Source organism: Pseudonaja textilis, chromosome 2, assembly GCF_049901715.1.
Source record: "Pseudonaja textilis isolate UNSWEBS1 chromosome 2, rPseTex1.2, whole genome shotgun sequence".
NCBI lineage: Eukaryota > Metazoa > Chordata > Lepidosauria > Squamata > Elapidae > Pseudonaja > Pseudonaja textilis.
The window spans coordinates 71,716,444-71,736,154 of NC_141991.1; the positions used below are offsets into that span (position 1 = coordinate 71,716,444).

A 19,711-nucleotide genomic window follows, 5' to 3' on the forward strand; every position below is an offset into this window, starting at 1 on the left:
CAATTCCTCGCCACCAACTGCTCCTAATGAGCGATCATGGCAGAGCGCGGAGAGCTTCCTACTCCTGCCAAGCACCTTTGCTGCAGACCCAAGACCTTCAGTGCCTGCTGCTGTTAATTTCCCTTCTGCCCATGCCACCACTGCGTTTGGAGCTGCCACTTTCACGTTTGGAGCACCATTGCTGTTTGGAGCACCGCTGCCATTTGGAGCTGCCGCTTCCACATTTGGAGCTGCTGCCACGTTTGGAGCTGCCACTTCCGCGTTTGGAGCACTGCCGCTGTTTGGAGCACCGCTGCCATTTGGAGCTGCCGCTTCCGCATTTGGAGCTGCTGCCACGTTTGGAGCTGCCGCTTCCACGTTTGGAGCACTGCCGCTGTTTTGAGCACCACCGCCATTTGGAGCGGCGCCGCCACTCCAAACGCGGAAGTGGCAGCTCCAAATGCGGAAGTGGCAGCTCCAAACATGAAGGCAGTGCTCCAAATGGTGGCAGCACTCCAAATGGCAGCAGCACTCCAAACACGGAAGCGGCAACCCCAAATGTGGTGGCAGAATGGGCAGAAGGGAAAGGAACAGTGCCGGGTGCCAAAGGTCTTGGGTCTGCAGCAAAGGTGTTTGGTGGGAGTAGGGAGCTCTCTGCGCTTCGCCATGATCACCCGTTAGGAGTGGCTGGTGGCAAGGCTGCCCATGGGGTGTTCTAGATGAGGATGCAAGGGGGGGAATTAAGTCACCCCCAAAAAGATGGCCTAGCCGTTTTTTCGGGACTTAAAAAAATATAAGACCTGGCCTTATTTTATGAGAAACACGGTATTAGTTTTACTTGTAAACTACTCAGAGTCACTTCAACAGTGAGATGATATATAAATAATAAACAAAATGTTCTTAGGGACCAATATCTAGATATTTGGTGCTAGTCAGTTGCTAGATAATTTGTTCTAACTACCTAAATGGTGATTGTTACACTGCAGTGCAGTGAATCTCAACTAATAAATCATGCTTTGGAAGAGGCAGCTAAGTGCTATCCCTTGTAGTTTGCCATCCCTCCCACCCCTGTTATTATCTATTCATCCAACAAATATCACAGTCTTTAGATTGGGTATTTTTTGAGGATTTGGGTTCTAACTGTGAGTTTAAGAATCATGGGAATTCTTATTATTACTATTATTTTTTTACTATTACTACCCAATGTATGGCACAAAAAAAGTGTGGAAAAACCCTTTACATTTGATTAAGGGTAGCTTTTTTATGATTTGGCTAATCAATTTAGATATTTTTCATTGGTAAAAGTCAATTCACCGCCACCTAGAAGTGGTTTGAGTGGAAGCTGAAGGCAACTACAAGGGAGGGGAACTCTTATCTTCACTAATGCAGTGCAGGGAAAGACAACTGAAATCCATCCTTTGTGATTGTTGAGTGCCTGGCTGTCAGCGATGCAAGCTGTTACCATAAGTGAGGCCAAGTAGCTTCATTGCTCAATGGTGCACATGTAATGAATGCCCAATTTGTCCTATACCATGAAAGCTGTGCAAGACAATGTCAGTTCTTATCAGGGAGGACTCTGCATGTAAAGCTACCAATTGAGATCCAACATTGCAGACAGACCACAATCAAACCATTATAAAAGTCATTTAGACTACTGGTCTAGCATTTGGCATCATACACATTTCAGAAATCTTGCAAGCACAGATAGTAAGATGATTGCCCTCTTGTTCCAAGCAGTTGATGCATGGTGCTATACAATCATGCAAACAATAATATTGATAACCTGGTCCATTATGAATTTTGGTCAGTCTTCTTCTAAAACAACCATCATCTAATGGCAGTGAATTCTCTGGTTTAATTAAATGTTATTTAGAGGAGTATTCTGAAATGTGGGCAGAACACAAATGAGCAGCCTTTTTGGATGGAACAGCCAAATTATGGGAAGGAGCCTGGTAGCACTTTTTTTTTTTTGGCTAATAAAACCATAAGCTTTGTAAAACTTAATTCTTGTAATAAAAAACTTTTAATGATATTTTAATTTAATAAAATTTGTTCGTCAGAAATAACGCTCCTGGACACCTTCTGGATTTTGGCTACTGTACATCAACATGGCTCTCCCCCTAGAATGCCTAAAGAGGAAGTTTCCAAGGTCAAGGTGGCATGCTTACCTGTTGATGACTAGTACAAGTAGCAATAAGGCAAGCATGGTAGAACTTGGATAATACATTAATAAGAGATTATGAGGGATCTCAAAGCTCTAGGATAGTTTGGGGAGTTTTAACAAAGAAAATCCCTGAGAAAGGCAATGTGAAACATGCAATCAGTAGGCACTGAGTACAATTTTGTCACAGTCACTCATGCCTTGGTCATTTCTCATTGGGACTGCTGCAATGTGCTCTACATGGGCCTGCCCTTGAAGATCACCCAGAAACTTTAACTGGTGTAGAATGCATAGTAAAGAGGGCCCTTAGGATTGCCCATATAATACCTCTGTTGCACAAGCTTCAGTTTCTTTCCAGGTGCCATTCAAGGTGCTGGTCATCACCTTTAAAGACCTACATGGCACAGGCAGGGGTGGATTTCTACTGGTTCTGTCCACCTCTGTAGAACCAGTAGCTCTGAAGAGCAGCTGACATAGAACTGGTTCTATGTCTGCTGATGTTTTTGCCCACCGGCCCGCCCGGGCTCTTACCTGACTTTTATTTCCTGCTTTTTCAACTTCAGCTGCGAGCACAGCTACAGTTTAAAAAGTAGGAAAAAAGTATTTTTCCAAAGGCTGCTTCTCACGCAGCGCTGCTCAGCTGTCCAGGCACCAGGCTGATGATGATTTACAGGCACACGTGCAGCATGCAGGGAAGCACATCGTAAATCACTGAACCTCATAAATCACCAAACTGGTAGTTAACCCTGTTGGATCCCACCCCTGGGCACAAGGCCAGGTTATCTGTGTTACCACCTTTCCTAAAGGACATCTACCCGTCCTACCAAATCAGATAGGGTTGGAATGCTCCTAGTCTTTTTCCCTAAATATTGCCAACTTAGGGGAACTAGGAAGTATGCTTTTTCCATAATAGCCTTTTGTTCTATGGAACACCCTTCCACCTGAAGTTTGGCAGTCCACCACCTTCCCAGCCTTCTATAAAACTTTGAAGATCTGGTTTTTCTCTCAAGTGCTAGGATAAAATGGGGTGACTGTACATCAGAAGTTTGACTTGGCACCAGGTTTTTGTTATTAACATGTGTAGTTTTTATAATTTTAGTATGACTTTTATGCTGTTTTAACTTTTGATCAGAGACTGGCCAGAGTTGGCTATAAGCTGGTTATAAGATAGCTATATAAATGTTTTAAATAAACAAATAAATAAACTCAAGAGTTGGTTCCCTTTTACCTTACCAAAATGTTCTAAACTTTGGGATAAATATTGGGATCCTGCTATGGATCCTGCTGTATCTGTTATATCAAGTTTAGAAACAGAAAGCCAGGATGAAAAAGTTATGAATACAGTATATGCAACATGTAAAGCGATGAGTCACATAGAATTACTAATATCCAGTCTGAAATAATAAAAAAGACCTTTAACCAATTCAAAGTCAGGAGATAGAAAGCAACTTTTAAAGACAATGCATTGACATTTGGTATCCTCATTCAGAAGTGCCCTTATGTGATCTGTAGATATGGATGACTTTGTGAGTCATGGATATATTATGGATGACTTCTCTTTAAATAGATTAAAGTCATCCATATTATAACTCTTTAGGGAACCGCAGTACAAATGCTGCTGCTAAAAAGGGTAAAAGAGAGGACTCAAGAAAGTAGAATCTGGGTATAAATTCATTGAAAAATCATAGTTAGGCATCATATAATTTTACAATCAAATACAAGGTGTTTTTGTAAACAGGAGATATTAAAAATGTCATATTCCAACTTAGGATCAGAAGTTATCCCTTGATTTTGGTCTCCCTCATTGACATTTTCTTTGCAAGGCCTGGTAAATTATTGTTGCTTTCTATTTCTACTGCAACTGCAAATACATAGGTTGAATTAAAGAAAGGCACGTACCATCAGATAGCCAAAGTCAACAGAACTCTTGAAAGGTAAGTGGCAGCCTTACAAAACCCTGCCACCTTATAGAATCCCAATCATCAGCTTTTTGTAGCCTACCTATGTTGACTATATTTTTAAAGCCTACACTTGTGAGAGAGCATAAATTATTGTAGCATCCCTTTTGAAAATATAAAATACAAAGAGACAGCTGGTGTGTAAGAAGGAAGTGATTTGGAAAATGTTTCTCTGCCACCCATGCACTAATTTTTGCACTCTAAGGCACAATAATATCCATCATAGGCATACAGTAAGTTCTGTTTGTGTACGCCCTTGTTGTTAAATGCATACAAAAGAGGTGGGAATACCTGCTTCAGCTGTGTCCATCTATTCTTGACTTTTTTCCACTGCAGCACAGAGCTAAACTGAAACTGACAGTCTTCAACTAAACTGCAAAGACATTGAGCTTCTGGGTATTGCCAGATTATGATTTTGGACCAGTTTAGATTTGGCATTGGAACTGGCTGATCCAATCATTTCAAGAGCTGAGTGGTCTTTTTTCCTGGCTCTTCATTAGTTTATTTGAAACAGGACCAAATTTTGTTCTTTCTTCTGCAATGTTTGAGTGTATGGGTGGTCTAGCAAGCTACTGGTAAGAATTCTTTTGGCTCCTGTGAGCTATTCCATTTTCAGCCAATTACTTGAAAAATATCCATGCATTCTAATAATCTGCAGGCCAACTCTTCAGAGCCTCTGCTGAACAGAAGAGAAGAAAAAACTTGTCCATTCCACTTCCATTGTCTACTGCCTACATGCAAGTCAAACAGGGCTGCGTATTAAAATGGAATTCCTGCAGCCTGATTGCATTGTTTAAATTTCATCATGCAAGAAAATCTACATATTTGCCCCAGAACATGCTATTAAGGATACCTAGGACTTAAATCTTAAGGACTATCTACCTAGGACTCATATCTATCTCTATGTATATCTATCTTTCCAATTATCTGATCTATCTCAACCAGCGTTGGGATTTAAATGTTTTTACTACTGGTTCTGTGGGTATGGCTTGGTGAACGTGGCAGAGGACGGATACTGCAACATCTCCAGTCAGGGGTGGTATTTGCTGGTTCTCTGAACTACTCAAAATTTCCTCTACTGGTTCTCCAGAACTGGTCAGAACCTGCTGAATACCACCTCTGATCTCCACCTTATAAATTGCATTTGGGCTTTCTCACAATAGCACATAGCCAGCCTTGGCTGAGTCTGAACAAATCTGAATGAAGTAATATTTGGATGGATAACTACCTAGAAATCCTACAGTGGTAGATTAGATTGGAAAATTTAAAAAAATAACCCAAAAAAAGAATATGGCAAATTATTTCCATTTTGTTGCCAAGAAAATTGTATATCCCTAATTTGGCAGCAAACTTTCCTTATAGCTTTTCATACTATGTGTGATTGCTGTTAAAGGATCCTTAATGCTTAAAAAGATGTAAAAACAGCCCAATTTCACAGTCATGAAAAAAACTGAAAGTTTGTTATTGGTTATGTCCCATTAAATTATTTCTTCTCCATTCCTTAACTTCTCACCTTAAAGCAATATGTTCCCACTTCCGTTTAGACTAAGTTCTCAAAGCAGGCAAGCCATTCTTGTGTTATTTCAGAATGCAGCACAATATACCAGCCATTCCACATTTATATCGAATTCATAAGCATGTCCAGAAACACTTTTTTTTCAATCAGGATGTTACCTCAATTGGATCCACAGTCCATTCCTGAAGAAGCCTAAGTTGTCCTTAAATATTTTAATCAGAAAGAAGCTGTTTCTTCCATATCCCAACATAACTTTTTCCTTGAATACAAGGAGATACACTCCACCAATAGCAGAGAATATCTATAATTCATGGTTGAACTGTGGGGTTCTTTGTGGGCTTGTTTGCTTGAGATCAGGATTCAATTTTTTTTACTACCGGTTCTGTGGGTGTGGCTTGGTGGGCATGATGTGACTTGGTGGGCATGGCAGAGGTAGGATAGTGTAAAAGCTCCATTCCCTCCCCACTCCTGGGGGAAGGTTACTGCAAAATCCCATTCCCTCCCCATCCACTAATCTGCTTTCCAGCTCCGTTCTCCTGTGTGGGGCAACAAAAGAAAACCCAGCCAATCAGCTGGGACTCAGGAGGCAGAGAATAGATGGGGGCGGGGCCATTCAGAGATGGTATTTGCCAGTTCTCTGAACTACTAAAAATTTCTGCTACCAGTTCCCCAGAACTGGTCAGAACCTGCTGAATACCACCTCTGCTTGAGATGTTTCATTGCCCAACTAGATAACATCATCAGTGCAAGAGGACTGTAGGGTCCTCCAAAACCAGATGCCTCAGTTGCCCTGAGACAAAAATTATTTGAACACTCCACAACAAATGTAAACAAATGACCAAACTGACCAGTCTAGCCATCTGTCCAAACTCACCTCCCCAGGCTATCCCACATTAAGAAAAGTAATTGGTGAATTTTTTCTCACCAGCTGTTGATGTTTGATAAGAAAGGAGGAAAACAAAGCTAGGTGAATCCACTAGTTCTTCTCTTTAGTATGTCTTGTACACCATAAGTAAGGGCAGCACCATTTATCAGCATAGTGACTGAGAATAGGATTATTAGTGTGAGCAGCAAATTTTGTATAGGGAGTTTTCTGCTGGCTCAAGGATCAGTTGGTAGCATTTTTATTTGGCTAGATGGAACAGCCCTGTGTTCATCACTGTGTCCTGGCATCATTTTTATAATATACATTTATTTCATGTCTCCCATGAAATCAGCACAAGAACAGAACTGACCTGCCAGATCTTAGCAATTATAATTAAATAAGCAAAATACTATTTTGTTTTCAGGCCATTAGATCAATTACATTGATTTTCACTGACTGCAGCCATCACTGATTTTCACAAGCAAAAAAAGGGAGGGTGAGAGATCCATTTATTTGATTTGTTCAGGTAGCTGCTGTTGGCAGAGATTCAGGATCCGTTTACCTTTTCCAGGTTTTCCCGTATCTTTCTATACTGACTTCTAACCTCTGCAACTGATTAGTTGTATATAAAGTTGATCACATTATTAGCTGCCTTCAGCAATTGAACCATTTTCTGAGAGACATCATACTTTTAGGAAGAAGAAACGGCTAATCAACTGGAACTTGGAAATGTGAGTTTATACTCACTCCTTACTCCTTGTAAATAGCAAAGAGTATAATTTTCTTCATGCCCATTCAACTGGAGGTGAGGAGCCATCAGTAGGAAGAAATTAGGCAGTGCCACCAGGACTGCAAAATTGTTCAGAATGAAATGAGACCTCTGAACTTTATCATAAATGCCAGATACACTAAATATGAAATTATTTGCTAGTTACATTTCAAATATACTTTCCACAAACAAGAACCTTTGTACAATGCCTTCTGTATCAATGTAGATCCACATTTCTTCAAAAGGGTCCATTCTTTTTAAAATATATGAGGGTTGTGTATTGTATATCTGTACAGGTATTTCACTTCTGAGCTTAACCTGAAGGGAAAATGTCATAGCTTAGTTTGTATTAGAAGCATCTTTGTTCAGTATTGTATCTCTTGTTATTGCAATTACTAGATAACTGCCAAATGAGAAACAAACTGATTCTGAAAATCTCTAAAGCTAATTCTCATGCCCATAATCTCATCATCATCCTTTCCTTGTTTTCAGAATTTGGATACATTTCCAAATCTGCCTTAGAGAATCTTTTTCTTAAGCAGTCACAAGATCCTTTTCCCAATCTAATTTAGTACTCCGCAAACTAAACTTAAATGTTTCCCAAATAGACAGTAATTCTAAGGCCCATTGACTTACATAAAGACAAAGAAAAGAGTCAGCAGGCTCTATATTAGTTAGCAATGAGCACACATATCATTGTTTCAGTATACATCTTTCCTTTATCATCAGGTTCTGACTCACTGTCTCAGGTCCTTCCAAAGAAGAGATGTACTAAATAAAACACACGCATCCTAACCCTAACAATTAATTTGGTCAAGGGCAGTGAAAATAGTTTATGATCTGGTATTCCTCAAACCCAAAATCAAAAATGCAAATGAAGGAAGGAACTGTGAAATTTTATTGCTTCTTTTGTTTATTAAAGACCACCTGCTTCTTTTCTCCTCTGAGGCCGAGGAGGAAAGGGACAGATGGCAGAAAAGAGTCCCTGGGCAGACAAAGGAAGCCAAAGATGCCACCCATTGTCCAGGATAAAAGGTTTTGGCTTCACCTAGCTTGGAGACGCTCAAGGGAGTTGTAAAGACATGAGATTAAGCAGCAGACACCATTCTCGGCAGAGTTGGTGAGACAAGCGCCAATTAAATTATGGAACAAGCCTATAAAATTTGCAGCACTGTCTGGTTTTGCAGTTGGATGGAGGAACCCCATAAACTAGTGAGCTATTTAGTAGCCTCTGAAACAAACCAATGGCAGTCATTAGGGAGGCATTGCCATGGAACAAAGGGGGATGACCAGATGGGCTTATCAGGCATCTTTGTGACTAAGCAGAAGTTATGACTCTTGTGTCATCCAAATGTCACTCAATTTGCCTCGATTTGTTACTTTAAACAGCTAAATTAGGCTTGGATCTAGATTATACTGGCAAACAAAGAGATAGGTAGAGAGGAGACATACGTAGATGGCCGCAGTAGCTGTTCAACTGACAACCAGAAAAAGCAATATGAGTAAGCATAATGCAGGAAGCTATGCTGCTGGTAATTAAGTTCAGCCTACAAACACAAAGTATAGCCAGCCACAAATCAAATCCAGGCAAACAGAGTAACAATTTGCAGGCAGTAATATACCAAAGCATTCACACATTTGTACCCAGGTGTGTTGTTTTGCACATACCATCAAAATCTCCAATCAAAATCTCCAGCCAAACTTCACTAGAGGTAATTTGGAACTAATATTCCAGGGCAAGACTTTCTGTTCCTAAAAGATCTTTTCTAACAGATTCTCATGTGGTTCAATATCTGGATCATGTTCAGCTGCCAGACATCACACATGGAAACATGGGAGTCCCCATTTTTTTAAAATCTTGGACAGGAGCTCATCCACAGAGGCCATGACAAGCTGTGTCTAAATGCTTCTACAAATGCAACATATTGGTTCCACGCATTGACCCACCCAAATTCTTTTGAGAATATAAAATCCAGCATTCAACATTCAGACACATATTACCTCTGAATTATAGATATGATGTAGGTTAAAGTTCTGCTTGTACATCCTCAGAGAGAAAAAGTGATTTAGAGGCAATACGTAGGTTTTATATGAAGAATTTCGTACACAGAGTTTTTGATACCACTACTTGGTGCTCTCTGACCTTGATTGTTTGCTTGCAGATATTTAATTTTCTGACTAGGTCTGTGGGGTTTGCACCTGTCAGATGCAAGGAATCAGGAATCAGGATAGAGTGCAAAAGTACTACAAATTTATTTCATGCTACCTATACACAAGAATCTGAACTACTAATAGTCAAGGCAAATTAGTGCCAGATAAGAGTCAATAGACTTCAAAGAGGGCTGGGCTTAAGTTTTTTTTTCATGGGCCTAGAGACTCCAAACTAATAATGTGTTTGACTGTACCCTCGGGCTCAGCCTCCTACATCTCCCTGTCTGTACAGAGTAGCTTGCCCTACCAGCGTTGATGGATATGTTCTTGATAATTCCTTGAATATAGCATTGTTTTCTGCTTGATTGTCTGATGTAAGTCCACTCCTCACTTATTTGTGGGAGAGAGTGGAATTTGATCCTTTGTTTCCTTTTTAGCATTTCTAAAAATTATTTATTTTTATTGGTTTGCAAATGTGGTTTATTTCTGTGTATCTATTTGATGGCTGATTTGTCTGATTGCAAGTTTCCAGGAATTCCCTAGTGTTTTTGGTTTTCATTTGGACTAGGATTCTCTCTGTTTCCCAGTTAAAACATTGGTTTCATAAACCATATGGAGCTACATATACTGTCTTCTGCTGAAACCTCTACTTATTGTTGTTGTCATTTTTAAAAACTGGAAAAGACCTCTTCTGAAACACAAAGACTCATGGTTAATCAGAATATATTGTTTATTTATAGTAGGCAGCTTCCCAAAATTTAAGGCTATGGGCTTGTCTTCTTCCAAACAGCAATCATGTCTAAAATGATTCTTAACAGTGAGTTAATCAAATGGATGGATAGTATTGACCAAATCAGTGTCTCTGAACTGGATTGCCCTGTATTTATGCACCAGAGGGGATTCACAAGAAGAAGTGGAAGAGAGAATGAGGGAGGACTCAGTCAAAAAGTCAGGATTAGCAGCAGCTTCAAATAGAATTGGAAAAACTCCAACATGAAAATAGACCCCAGTTGAGTTTGGTACAAGTGTAGGAGGGGGTCAGAATTTTCAATGTCACTTTTGGGAGGAAAGATTTGTTCATTTCAGGCAAAGCAGAGACATTTCTGCTTTGAGAAAGGGTCTCCTGGCTGGGAGGAGAAGAATTTAGTTTTGTCAAAGCATGGGACAGCTCAGTGCTTGCCCATATATTGAGAGTTTTGCAGAAATAATTCAGCGCCAGAAAAATAAACACAGATTGCTGATGCTTCATTTAACATCTTTATAAACATAAGTAGATTTTACAAACCAGTTGTAGATTTCTCCAACATAGGGCAAACTCAAACAGAAACACATTGCAAGTTCAGAGCAGAGCTCCAGTCTTCAGCAAGCAAGCAAGTTAGCTTTCATCTTCAAAGACCAGCAGGCAAACAAGAGGAAAGAAGCAGTTTCATCTCAATAGACAGACTCAGAGCTCAACATAGCTTAATATAGAGCCACACCTAAGCTACTTTTAGTTTCAGTTTCCAGCCTAGGCTAATTCTAGTTTCAGTTTCCAAAACAGTCCTCATTGGCTGATTTAGTTGCTATGCCTGTTCATTGGGTGACTTTGTTACCAAACTCTATTCCAGTTCATGAATATACTCTGACACCATGCTAATCTTTTCTTACAGAAGTTTTGGCCAGGCAACTAATTCATTCTGCAAGTCAAGTCATTTCCTTCTTCAGTGACTTACCTTTTTCTTGATTGTAGAAAGTCGATCCCATAGAAAAGATAGGATTAATGGTAACCTTTTCATAAAGCTTCTGGGAAGATGTAGAATTACACAGTAAATTTAAAGAGGCATACTTCAAAGAAATCTTTAGAAATTATTGTACTCAAAGTGTATTATGCTAAGGATTCAGTGACGTAGTCCTTTCAAGCACCATTATGTACCTTGAACACAGTATCATTAGTACAATTTTGAAAGAGGAGGATTGATCAGTACATGGGCCTGAATAATGTTTTCTTCACATGGATGCACCCCAGAACTAGCTTACCCCAGAATGGCCTGAGCATTTCTGTATGAAGCAGGTATTATGGGCTACAACTGGTTACCCTGGCATGAACCTCTTGGCTATAGAGTTAAAAATAAATATAATTTTCTGACAAATATTACCAGCAGGGAAACTCGCAGAAGAAGAGCAGAATCCAATTGGTAGTAGTGAAGACCTAATATATGTGTGGAGGGAAGAGGTTGCTCATTCACCCTAAGCAGTCTTTTGCTCTCCTTCATGCTCACTGAGCTTTGTGGATTATGGTGGGCTTTTTTTCCAGAGAGCTTTGTTTGGGCATTTACTAATCCTTTTGCTTTTCTTTCTTCAATGCAGGATTACAGAGTGAACATTTTCTTGCGGCAGCAATGGAATGATCCCAGGCTGGCCTACAATGAATATCCAGATGATGCCCTAGATTTGGACCCATCCATGTTGGATTCCATCTGGAAACCTGATCTGTTCTTTGCTAATGAGAAAGGGGCTCACTTTCACGAGATCACTACAGATAATAAACTCCTGCGGATCTCCAAAAGTGGCAATGTCCTATACAGTATCAGGTATGTTTCCTTTTAACAGAAGATAACAGAATAACAGAGTTGGAAGGGACCTTGGAGGTCTTCTAGTCTAACCCCCTGTTCAGGCAGGAAACCCTATACCATTTCAAACAAATCTCTTCTTAAAAACTTCCAGTGCTGGAACATTCACAACTTCTGGAGGGAAGTTGTTCCACTGACTAATTGTTCTATCTGTCAGGAAAATTCTCCTTAGTTCTAGATTGCTTCTCTCCTTCATTAGTTTCTACCCATTTCTTCTTCTCCTGCCCTCAGATGCTTTGGAGAATAGCTTGACTCCCTCTTCTTTGTGGCAGCCCCTGAGATATTGGAGCACTGCTATGATGTCTCCCTAGTCCATTTTTTCATTAAACTAGACATACCCAATTCCTGCAACCATTATTCATATGTTTTAACCTCCAGTCTCCTGATCATCTTTGTTGCTCTTCTCTGCACTTTTTCTAGAGTCTCAACATCTTTTTTACATCATGGCGACCAAAACTGAATGCAGTATTCCAAGTGTGGTCTTACTAAGGCATTATAAAGTGGTATTAACACTTCACATGATCTTTATTCTATTCCTCTGTTAATGCAGCCAAGGACTGTGTTGGCTTTTCTAAATAAGATGTATAGGTGCTCCTCGACTTACAGCCACAACTGAGCCCCAAATTTATGTTGCTAAGCGAGAATTAGTTAAGTGAGTTTTCCCCTATTTTATGACCTTTCTTGCCATAGTTGTTAAGTGAATCACTGCAGTTGCTAAGTTAGTAACAGGCTTGTTAAGTGAATCTGGCTTCCCCATTGACTTTGCTTGTCAGAAGGTCACAAAAGGTGAACACATGGCCCTGGGACATGGTAACTGTCATAAATATGAACCAGTTGTCAAACATTTGAATTTTGATCACCTGACTATGGGAATGCTGCAATGGCCATAAGTGTGATAAGTGATCATAAGTCACCTTTTTCAGTGGCATTGTAACTTCAGCAAATGGTTGTAAGTTGAGGGCTACCTATACAATCTTTGTTGTTGTTTGTTGTGAAGTCGTGTCCCACCCATTGTGATCCCATGGACAATGTTCCTCCAGGCCTTCCTGTCCTCTACCATCCTCCAGAGTCCATTTAAGCTCACACAGACTGATTCAGTGACTCCATCCAAGCACCTAATTCTCTGTCGTCCCATTCTTCTTTTGCCCTCGATTGTTCCCAGCATTAGGCTCTTCTCCAATGTGTCCCTATATAGTCTATCCTATCCTAAATAAGATATGGAATCAAGTTTGAGGCTCATCGTCCATTTTTAAAAGACTGAATATGTTCATTTTTGAAGTAAACTGGAAAGGGGTAGAATAAACAAATGATAATTAGGTTATCAAGTTTTAATTAGTTAGAGTATCTCCTTGGAAGCAAACTGAAAGTGCATTCTTCTTTACTTCTTTTATAAAAGTGGTATCCCATTTTGTCAGCTCCAAATCCTTTCTCAATAATTGTTCAGTATAATTAAATGCCCTTCATGTCAATACAATCATGTGGTGTATATGTATTAAAAGTTAGGCAGAGTTTTATATATATAGTTATACACTCCTGTACAGAAGGAGGTTTTATAAAAGAAAACAGCTATAGAATCAGCTCTGGTCTGATCCTGTAAGGTACTTCTTACATTTACACACACAAAACCACCCTAGTTTATCTACCTAGAAAGAAAAGGCCTGCTAGGTTCAATTATATTTACCCCTAAATATGCACTGGAGATTTTTAGCCATAGTCACACTCATCGAGTGCAATTAATTAGGTCCTTAGTATTACAAAATTTCAAGTACATCCTGTTGCTTTATAACCGACACTTCAGTAAATTGCACCTCTAAAATAATCAGCCATGCAAGGCAGATGAAAGACCATTTCTACCCCATACAATAGAAATTTTCTGCCAGTCTGGCACAGTTGGAGAATGTATAAATGGATCTTCCCTGCATTGGCCTATTACAGTCTAAAAGATGTTCAAGCTCGCTCTCCTTTGTTTTCAGAGGATTTTTTTTTTAAAAAGTAAGAAATGACAAATCACATAATGGAACCAGATAGATCTGGCTTTTTCCTCCATCATTTCTCAACACAGTAATTTCTGGGTCATTGGATTTCCAATTTATGATATGTGAACTGCAGTAAGTGGACTCATTTTAATTTAGAAATAATCCATTCTAGCCACCTCCAAACCTTACTTTGTCCTTTGGTGAAAGAATGCAATTAGGAACATGTACTTTTCTTGTTACATGCAGTAAAGAATGTACTGGCACCCTTTTTTTATGAACTTGGGTTTTGTTTGCATATTCCAGCTTGCTGAAGCCTGGCAGTGCAATCCCACAATGCAAAGGGGTCATTCCAGAGGTGGGTGTTCAGCAGGTTCTGACCAGTTCTGGAGAACTGGTAGCAGAAATTTTGAGTAGTTTGAAGAACTGGCAAACCCCACCTCTGACTGGCCCTGCTCCCATCTATTCTCTGCCTCCCGAGTCCCAGCTGATCAGCTGGGTCTTCTTTTGTTGCCCTCACGGAGCTGGAAAGCAAATTAGTGGGGTGGGGAGGGAATGGGGATTTTGCAGTATCCTTCCCCTGCCATGCCCACCAAGCCATGCTACACCCACAGAACCGGTAGTAAATTTTTTTGAACCCCACCACTGGGTCATTCCCACTGGAACTCCTGGCTCATGTCACAAATGTCCTCCTGGGCCCAAGGGACAAAACAAATAACATTGTAATACAGAGAGGAAAATGGAGGCGGCTTCAATTCAAACACCAGACACCAGACAGCATAACACTCATAGCCAGAGCTTGGGGAATTTAAAGCTTTAATTTATACAGTCATTTGAAATGTTTTCCAACTAACAAGAGGTAGCTATTAAAGTAACTGCCACCAAAGGTGACCTTCCATTTATTGTTTTACTCAGAAAGGTGAAAGTGAACACATCAATAAGTGTTCCCATATTAATGCTATCTGAAAAGTATACAGTGAAGTAAGACATGTGTTGGTTGGCACACTGAAAGATTTAAGCAAAGAATGTGTTGGTAGGTCTCCCTAATTTTTTTCTCTCTTAGTCCAGCATTTATCTCCCACCTTTTGAAAGAAGAAGAATTGGGGACCTATTGTGTTAACAATTTGTAGTGATACTTCAAATCTTTCACACATTAAGCCACACCTAGAAATTGAGTGTAGTGTTCTTGTGGTAGAAAACTGATTTTCCCCTTTTCAGCCATAGTAACTATGTTTTTTTTTTAGTACAGGGGGACTATTTTCTAATTGTCTAGGAATGAGAGCCCTCTATCATTATTCTAGTTTCAATTCTGGCCATTCTACTTTGATAAGTATTTATTTATGGAAGAGCAGATAAAAATAAAAGAATCATAAGAAACGAGAGGGAAGATGAAATGGAAACATGCTATATTTTCATAATAAGACTAGTATCTAGATTGGTATATTTACCTTTCTCACCAGGCCTAAGATTGGCCTAAACATTTTAGCATAACATTGACACTGGGTTGTTATTCCTCAGCTAGAAATGGCTAGAAATAAGTCTTTTCTCTCTTCACTTCACAGAATAACCTTGACCCTGGCTTGCCCCATGGATCTTAAGAACTTCCCTATGGATGTCCAGACATGTATTATGCAACTAGAGAGCTGTGAGTCTTGAAGTTTCTCCTCTAAAAAGTTGCCACTCTACATGAGAACAAGTATGGATACTCATATACATGCCACATCATATTTTCAGCTCCCTCAGTTACTATAGAGAGAGTGGAGGGAAGGAGAAAAAGCATCAGAGTGTTCTGATCCAACCAGGTTCCCAGAAAGCAAACACAGAAAAAGGCAGCAGCCCCCACCTTTCAAGGTTAATCACAAATGTTGTTCCTTTACAGATAAAAGGCTGCTTTCCAACAATTATCTCCGACAAGAAAGAGCCTTGCCAAGTTGTTTGTCAAGGCTGCCAAAAACCCAGAGATAAGAACTAATTTACAAGATTCATGAACTAAGATGTCCACCAGTTGCGCTAACAGCTTCTTTGCTGTCTGCAAAGAACTCTTTTTCAAATCTGGCTTTTATCCTCTTGAGGGAGGGGTCATTACCTTGCAGCCTTACTCCAGAGTCTCCTGTGCTGCTGTAAGTGTTCTTTCCTCCAAGTAATCCTTTGTGCATGTGCACTTGGCACAGGCTCCTCGGGAACCTCATCACTGCTGCCAGCCCCCACAAACTCTGAAGGCAGCAGTCCACTCCCTGATGGTCCTGGCCCCTCATCAGAGTCATCACCCTCCTCAGCCATCTGCACCTGCTGCTGGCTAACCACAACACTGAGCCACTTGTGTCTTCTGTGGAACACTAGGGGGATGAGGGCACATGAGACTCCAAAAGCCTTAGCACAACTCTTTGCACTGTGGCCCTTGGCATGTCATTAAAAAGCCAAATGTGTCCTTTGGCCTAATAAATATTATATACTCTTGTACATTGGGTAAGGAGAGGATAGAAAAAACTGGAGTTGCTAAGTTTTTCCATTTTAGTGTAGCTTTACCATCCCTATGTATACAGTACCAGGAGCTTGTGGTTTTAGTAAAACTAGTCTGTACTTCTGTTGTTAATCTTGTCACCCATTGATCTAATCCATGCTGATTTTCTTTCCTGCTTTGGCCTCCACAGTTGGTTATACAATGAATGATCTGATATTTGAGTGGCAAGAGAAAGGAGCAGTGCAGGTTGCTGATGGATTAACCCTGCCACAATTCATCCTGAAGGAAGAAAAGGACTTGCGCTACTGCACAAAACATTACAATACAGGTTAGTGATGGCAGATCTACATTAAGCATTTCTCCATGGAAATTATCAAGACAGATTCTCATTCAGTCTTTTCAACCAGCCCTCTACCATTGAGTTAGCAATTCCTCTAATGCAGCACTGCTACAGCTGTCTGATGCATTGCGAAGAGCTAGTTTTTCTTCTGAACAGACTATTTTTTTTCATGAAGCGATGTGTGTGTGTGTGTGTGTGTGTGTGTGTGTGCACATCATTTCACAGTGCTTTACAGCCCTCCCTAAGCAGTTTACAGAGTTGACCCCAACAATCTGGTTCTCATTTTACCGACCTTGACCTCGGAAGGATGGAGAACTGAGTCAACCTTGAGTCTGTCAGAATCAAACTCCTGGAGGGAGCAGTGACTTAGAACTTAGAATAAAGAATAAAGCTTATCTACTACTAAAGAACAATCTTTCCCAAAACTAAAGCATGTTATGATGAACCCCACAGAAATCTCAGGTGTGGCACGGTCCTAAATGTGTCTCCAATCTTAGGAAGAACATGATCATCACAAAGAGAATTATCTAATGCTAAGAAAGAAATTTGTTCATGGTGGGTCTCCCTTAAGATTCATTTTTTAATGAAGGTTCCTGTACTTCCTAGGCAAATTCACCTGCATAGAAGCCCGTTTTCATCTGGAGAGGCAGATGGGTTACTACTTGATCCAGATGTATATTCCCAGCCTGCTGATTGTAATTCTTTCCTGGATCTCTTTCTGGATCAACATGGATGCTGCACCTGCCCGAGTTGGTCTGGGTATCACTACCGTGCTCACAATGACCACACAAAGTTCTGGTTCTCGAGCATCTTTGCCCAAGGTAACAAATCATCCTTATAAAGAGCCAGTGTTGAATCCTCTGTGCTGGAATAAAGTTCAGAAAATTTATAGCAGCAATTCAAAGGATTTGGAAGAGATGAAAGCAAAGATTCCCCACTGAGAATCTTAGATGAACCATTCCCAGTTCAAGTAGAAAATATTCATCAAAATTCCCAATCTTCTACCCAAATCTAGCATATGGGCATATCTCTCCTTTTTATGGTTTGAAATGTGTATTTAATTCACTAGAAATTGATCTAGAATTATTCCAGTGCCCTTAATAATTAACATTTAGCTTTACTTGCACAATTGTCATTAGGAAAACAGCAGAAATATCCTAGCATTCTTCATAATTCTAAACCTGTAATTTATATATGCAGTAGAACTACAGAAAAAAAAAGTATTAGAAAGATGTAGCACAATTTGTTGCTTATTTGTTTTCATTTGTACTCCTAAGCCTATAGTTAAAAATATGCTCCCTTGAGGTTACTAAATACAATTTATCTGCAAGTAAGAGCAGGAAGAGAAACAGAAAAAATGTTTTAGCAAATACAGAATATTAGAATTTAGAAAATGCAATCACTATGTTTTATGAACATTGGATTTTTTTTTTCAAATACTAGAATATCAAAAGGCATCCGGATTTTCTTGTTTTTTCTTGAAGATGTTTCCCTTCTCATCCAACAAACTTCTTCAGCTGAGAACTGGAGAAGCTTCATGGATGAAAAGCACAACATTCTCAAGCAAAATAACCAAGAAAGTCCTGTTGCCTTTTGAAAAAGCAGCTTTGGGACAACCATGACCTAGATGACTGTGAATCTCCATAAATACTAAAATATCATTTTCATTTGTATTATAAAATTCAATTACTGTGCTTTTAGAACAATTGCATTCATGAATCATGTTATTTAGAAAGGATTACTAGTTTAATAATAGTCATTAAACAGATTATAATACTAGTTTCTTCTTCCTCAACTGAGTTCACTGGCAAGTTCTCATTAATAATTATTTTTAGGAGAAAGGCAAGATGCAAGTTATGTACAATATTTATAAAGCAGTGTATAGTTCTTTCCTCGATGAAGGAACAGATGGGGAATCAGAGCAATCTCTGAAAGTTGATAGATTTTTGTTTTGTGGGATACTTAGTGCTCTCTGACCATGATGGTTTTCTTGCAGACATTTCATTATCAGACTAGGTAACATCATGAGATTTTTGTTCTACTCTGTCACTATCTTGTTAAGAAAACTTTTCTAATAATACTCTTGTAAGAACTCTCTCCCTTATGATAGTATTGAATATTTTAGTTTCACCTTAGAAATCAACCTGCCCACCCATCCTCTATGTCTTTTAAAATGTATTGACCTAAGAACCCCAATTTCTTCACCAAAGTGGTCTGCAAATAAAGTAACTCAAGCACAATTCCTGTTAGCTTCATGAATATTTCCATGGAGTTTCCTTAGCAACCATGCAAAATGGTTTGCCATTTGCTTCTTCCAATATTTTTAATTTCCCAGTCCAGTCTGCTTAGCTTTGAAAGCAAGACAGAGTCAGCCAGGAGCTACCGTTTGAAGATACAAAGCAGGCTCTCAATCTTCCTAACAATAATTATATGGCAAGATCCAGAACTTTCCTCCAATGAGATTTAGGGTTTTAAAGATAGATACAAGAACAATATCAGAGGAAAGGAGGGTTTTTTTTTACCCCTTTCATTTGCAACAAAAACAGAAGTGGTTAAGAAGCAATAGTGTAAATGTGTAAGGAATTGTGTAAGGAATTGGACCATATATGCAAAAGTTCCTGCAATCATAAATGTGTCAACAGAGAAAATGAAATGACAGATATAATGCCTGTGTCCAGACATAATGTTAAGCCTTTAAGCATTTATACCTATGAGTTTCTGAACAAAGCCAAAAGTAAATAGATCTTATTATGGCATAGCAATATATTTGAATCCAGCCAACAGGTTACTATTTCAGCTATCCATAGTGAAGCTTAGTGATTATTATATGGAAAGGGCAGTAGAGAGTTTACATCAAAGGGCAATGATTGTCAAGGACAGAGTTGTGTATTTTGAGTAAGGCCAGCTAGAGAATTTGGAATGTGTTGTG

The 19,711-nt window shown here is 39.5% G+C and overlaps 2 protein-coding genes across 2 annotated transcripts in view; one reads left to right on the forward strand and one right to left on the reverse strand.

Moving 5' to 3' along the window:
- LOC148126908 (uncharacterized) overlaps positions 1–19,711 on the reverse strand; it is a 262,825-nt gene that overhangs the window by 168,894 nt on the left and 74,220 nt on the right. The gene's annotated exons all lie outside the window — the stretch shown is intronic.
- GLRA1 (glycine receptor alpha 1) overlaps positions 1–19,711 on the forward strand; it is a 51,788-nt gene that overhangs the window by 21,514 nt on the left and 10,563 nt on the right. The window contains exons 4-7 of the mRNA XM_026696139.2: positions 11,746–11,969; positions 15,544–15,626; positions 16,633–16,770; positions 17,389–17,603. Of these exons, the coding sequence (XP_026551924.2) occupies positions 11,746–11,969; positions 15,544–15,626; positions 16,633–16,770; positions 17,389–17,603 (660 nt within the window). The remainder of the gene's footprint in view (positions 1–11,745; positions 11,970–15,543; positions 15,627–16,632; positions 16,771–17,388; positions 17,604–19,711) is intronic.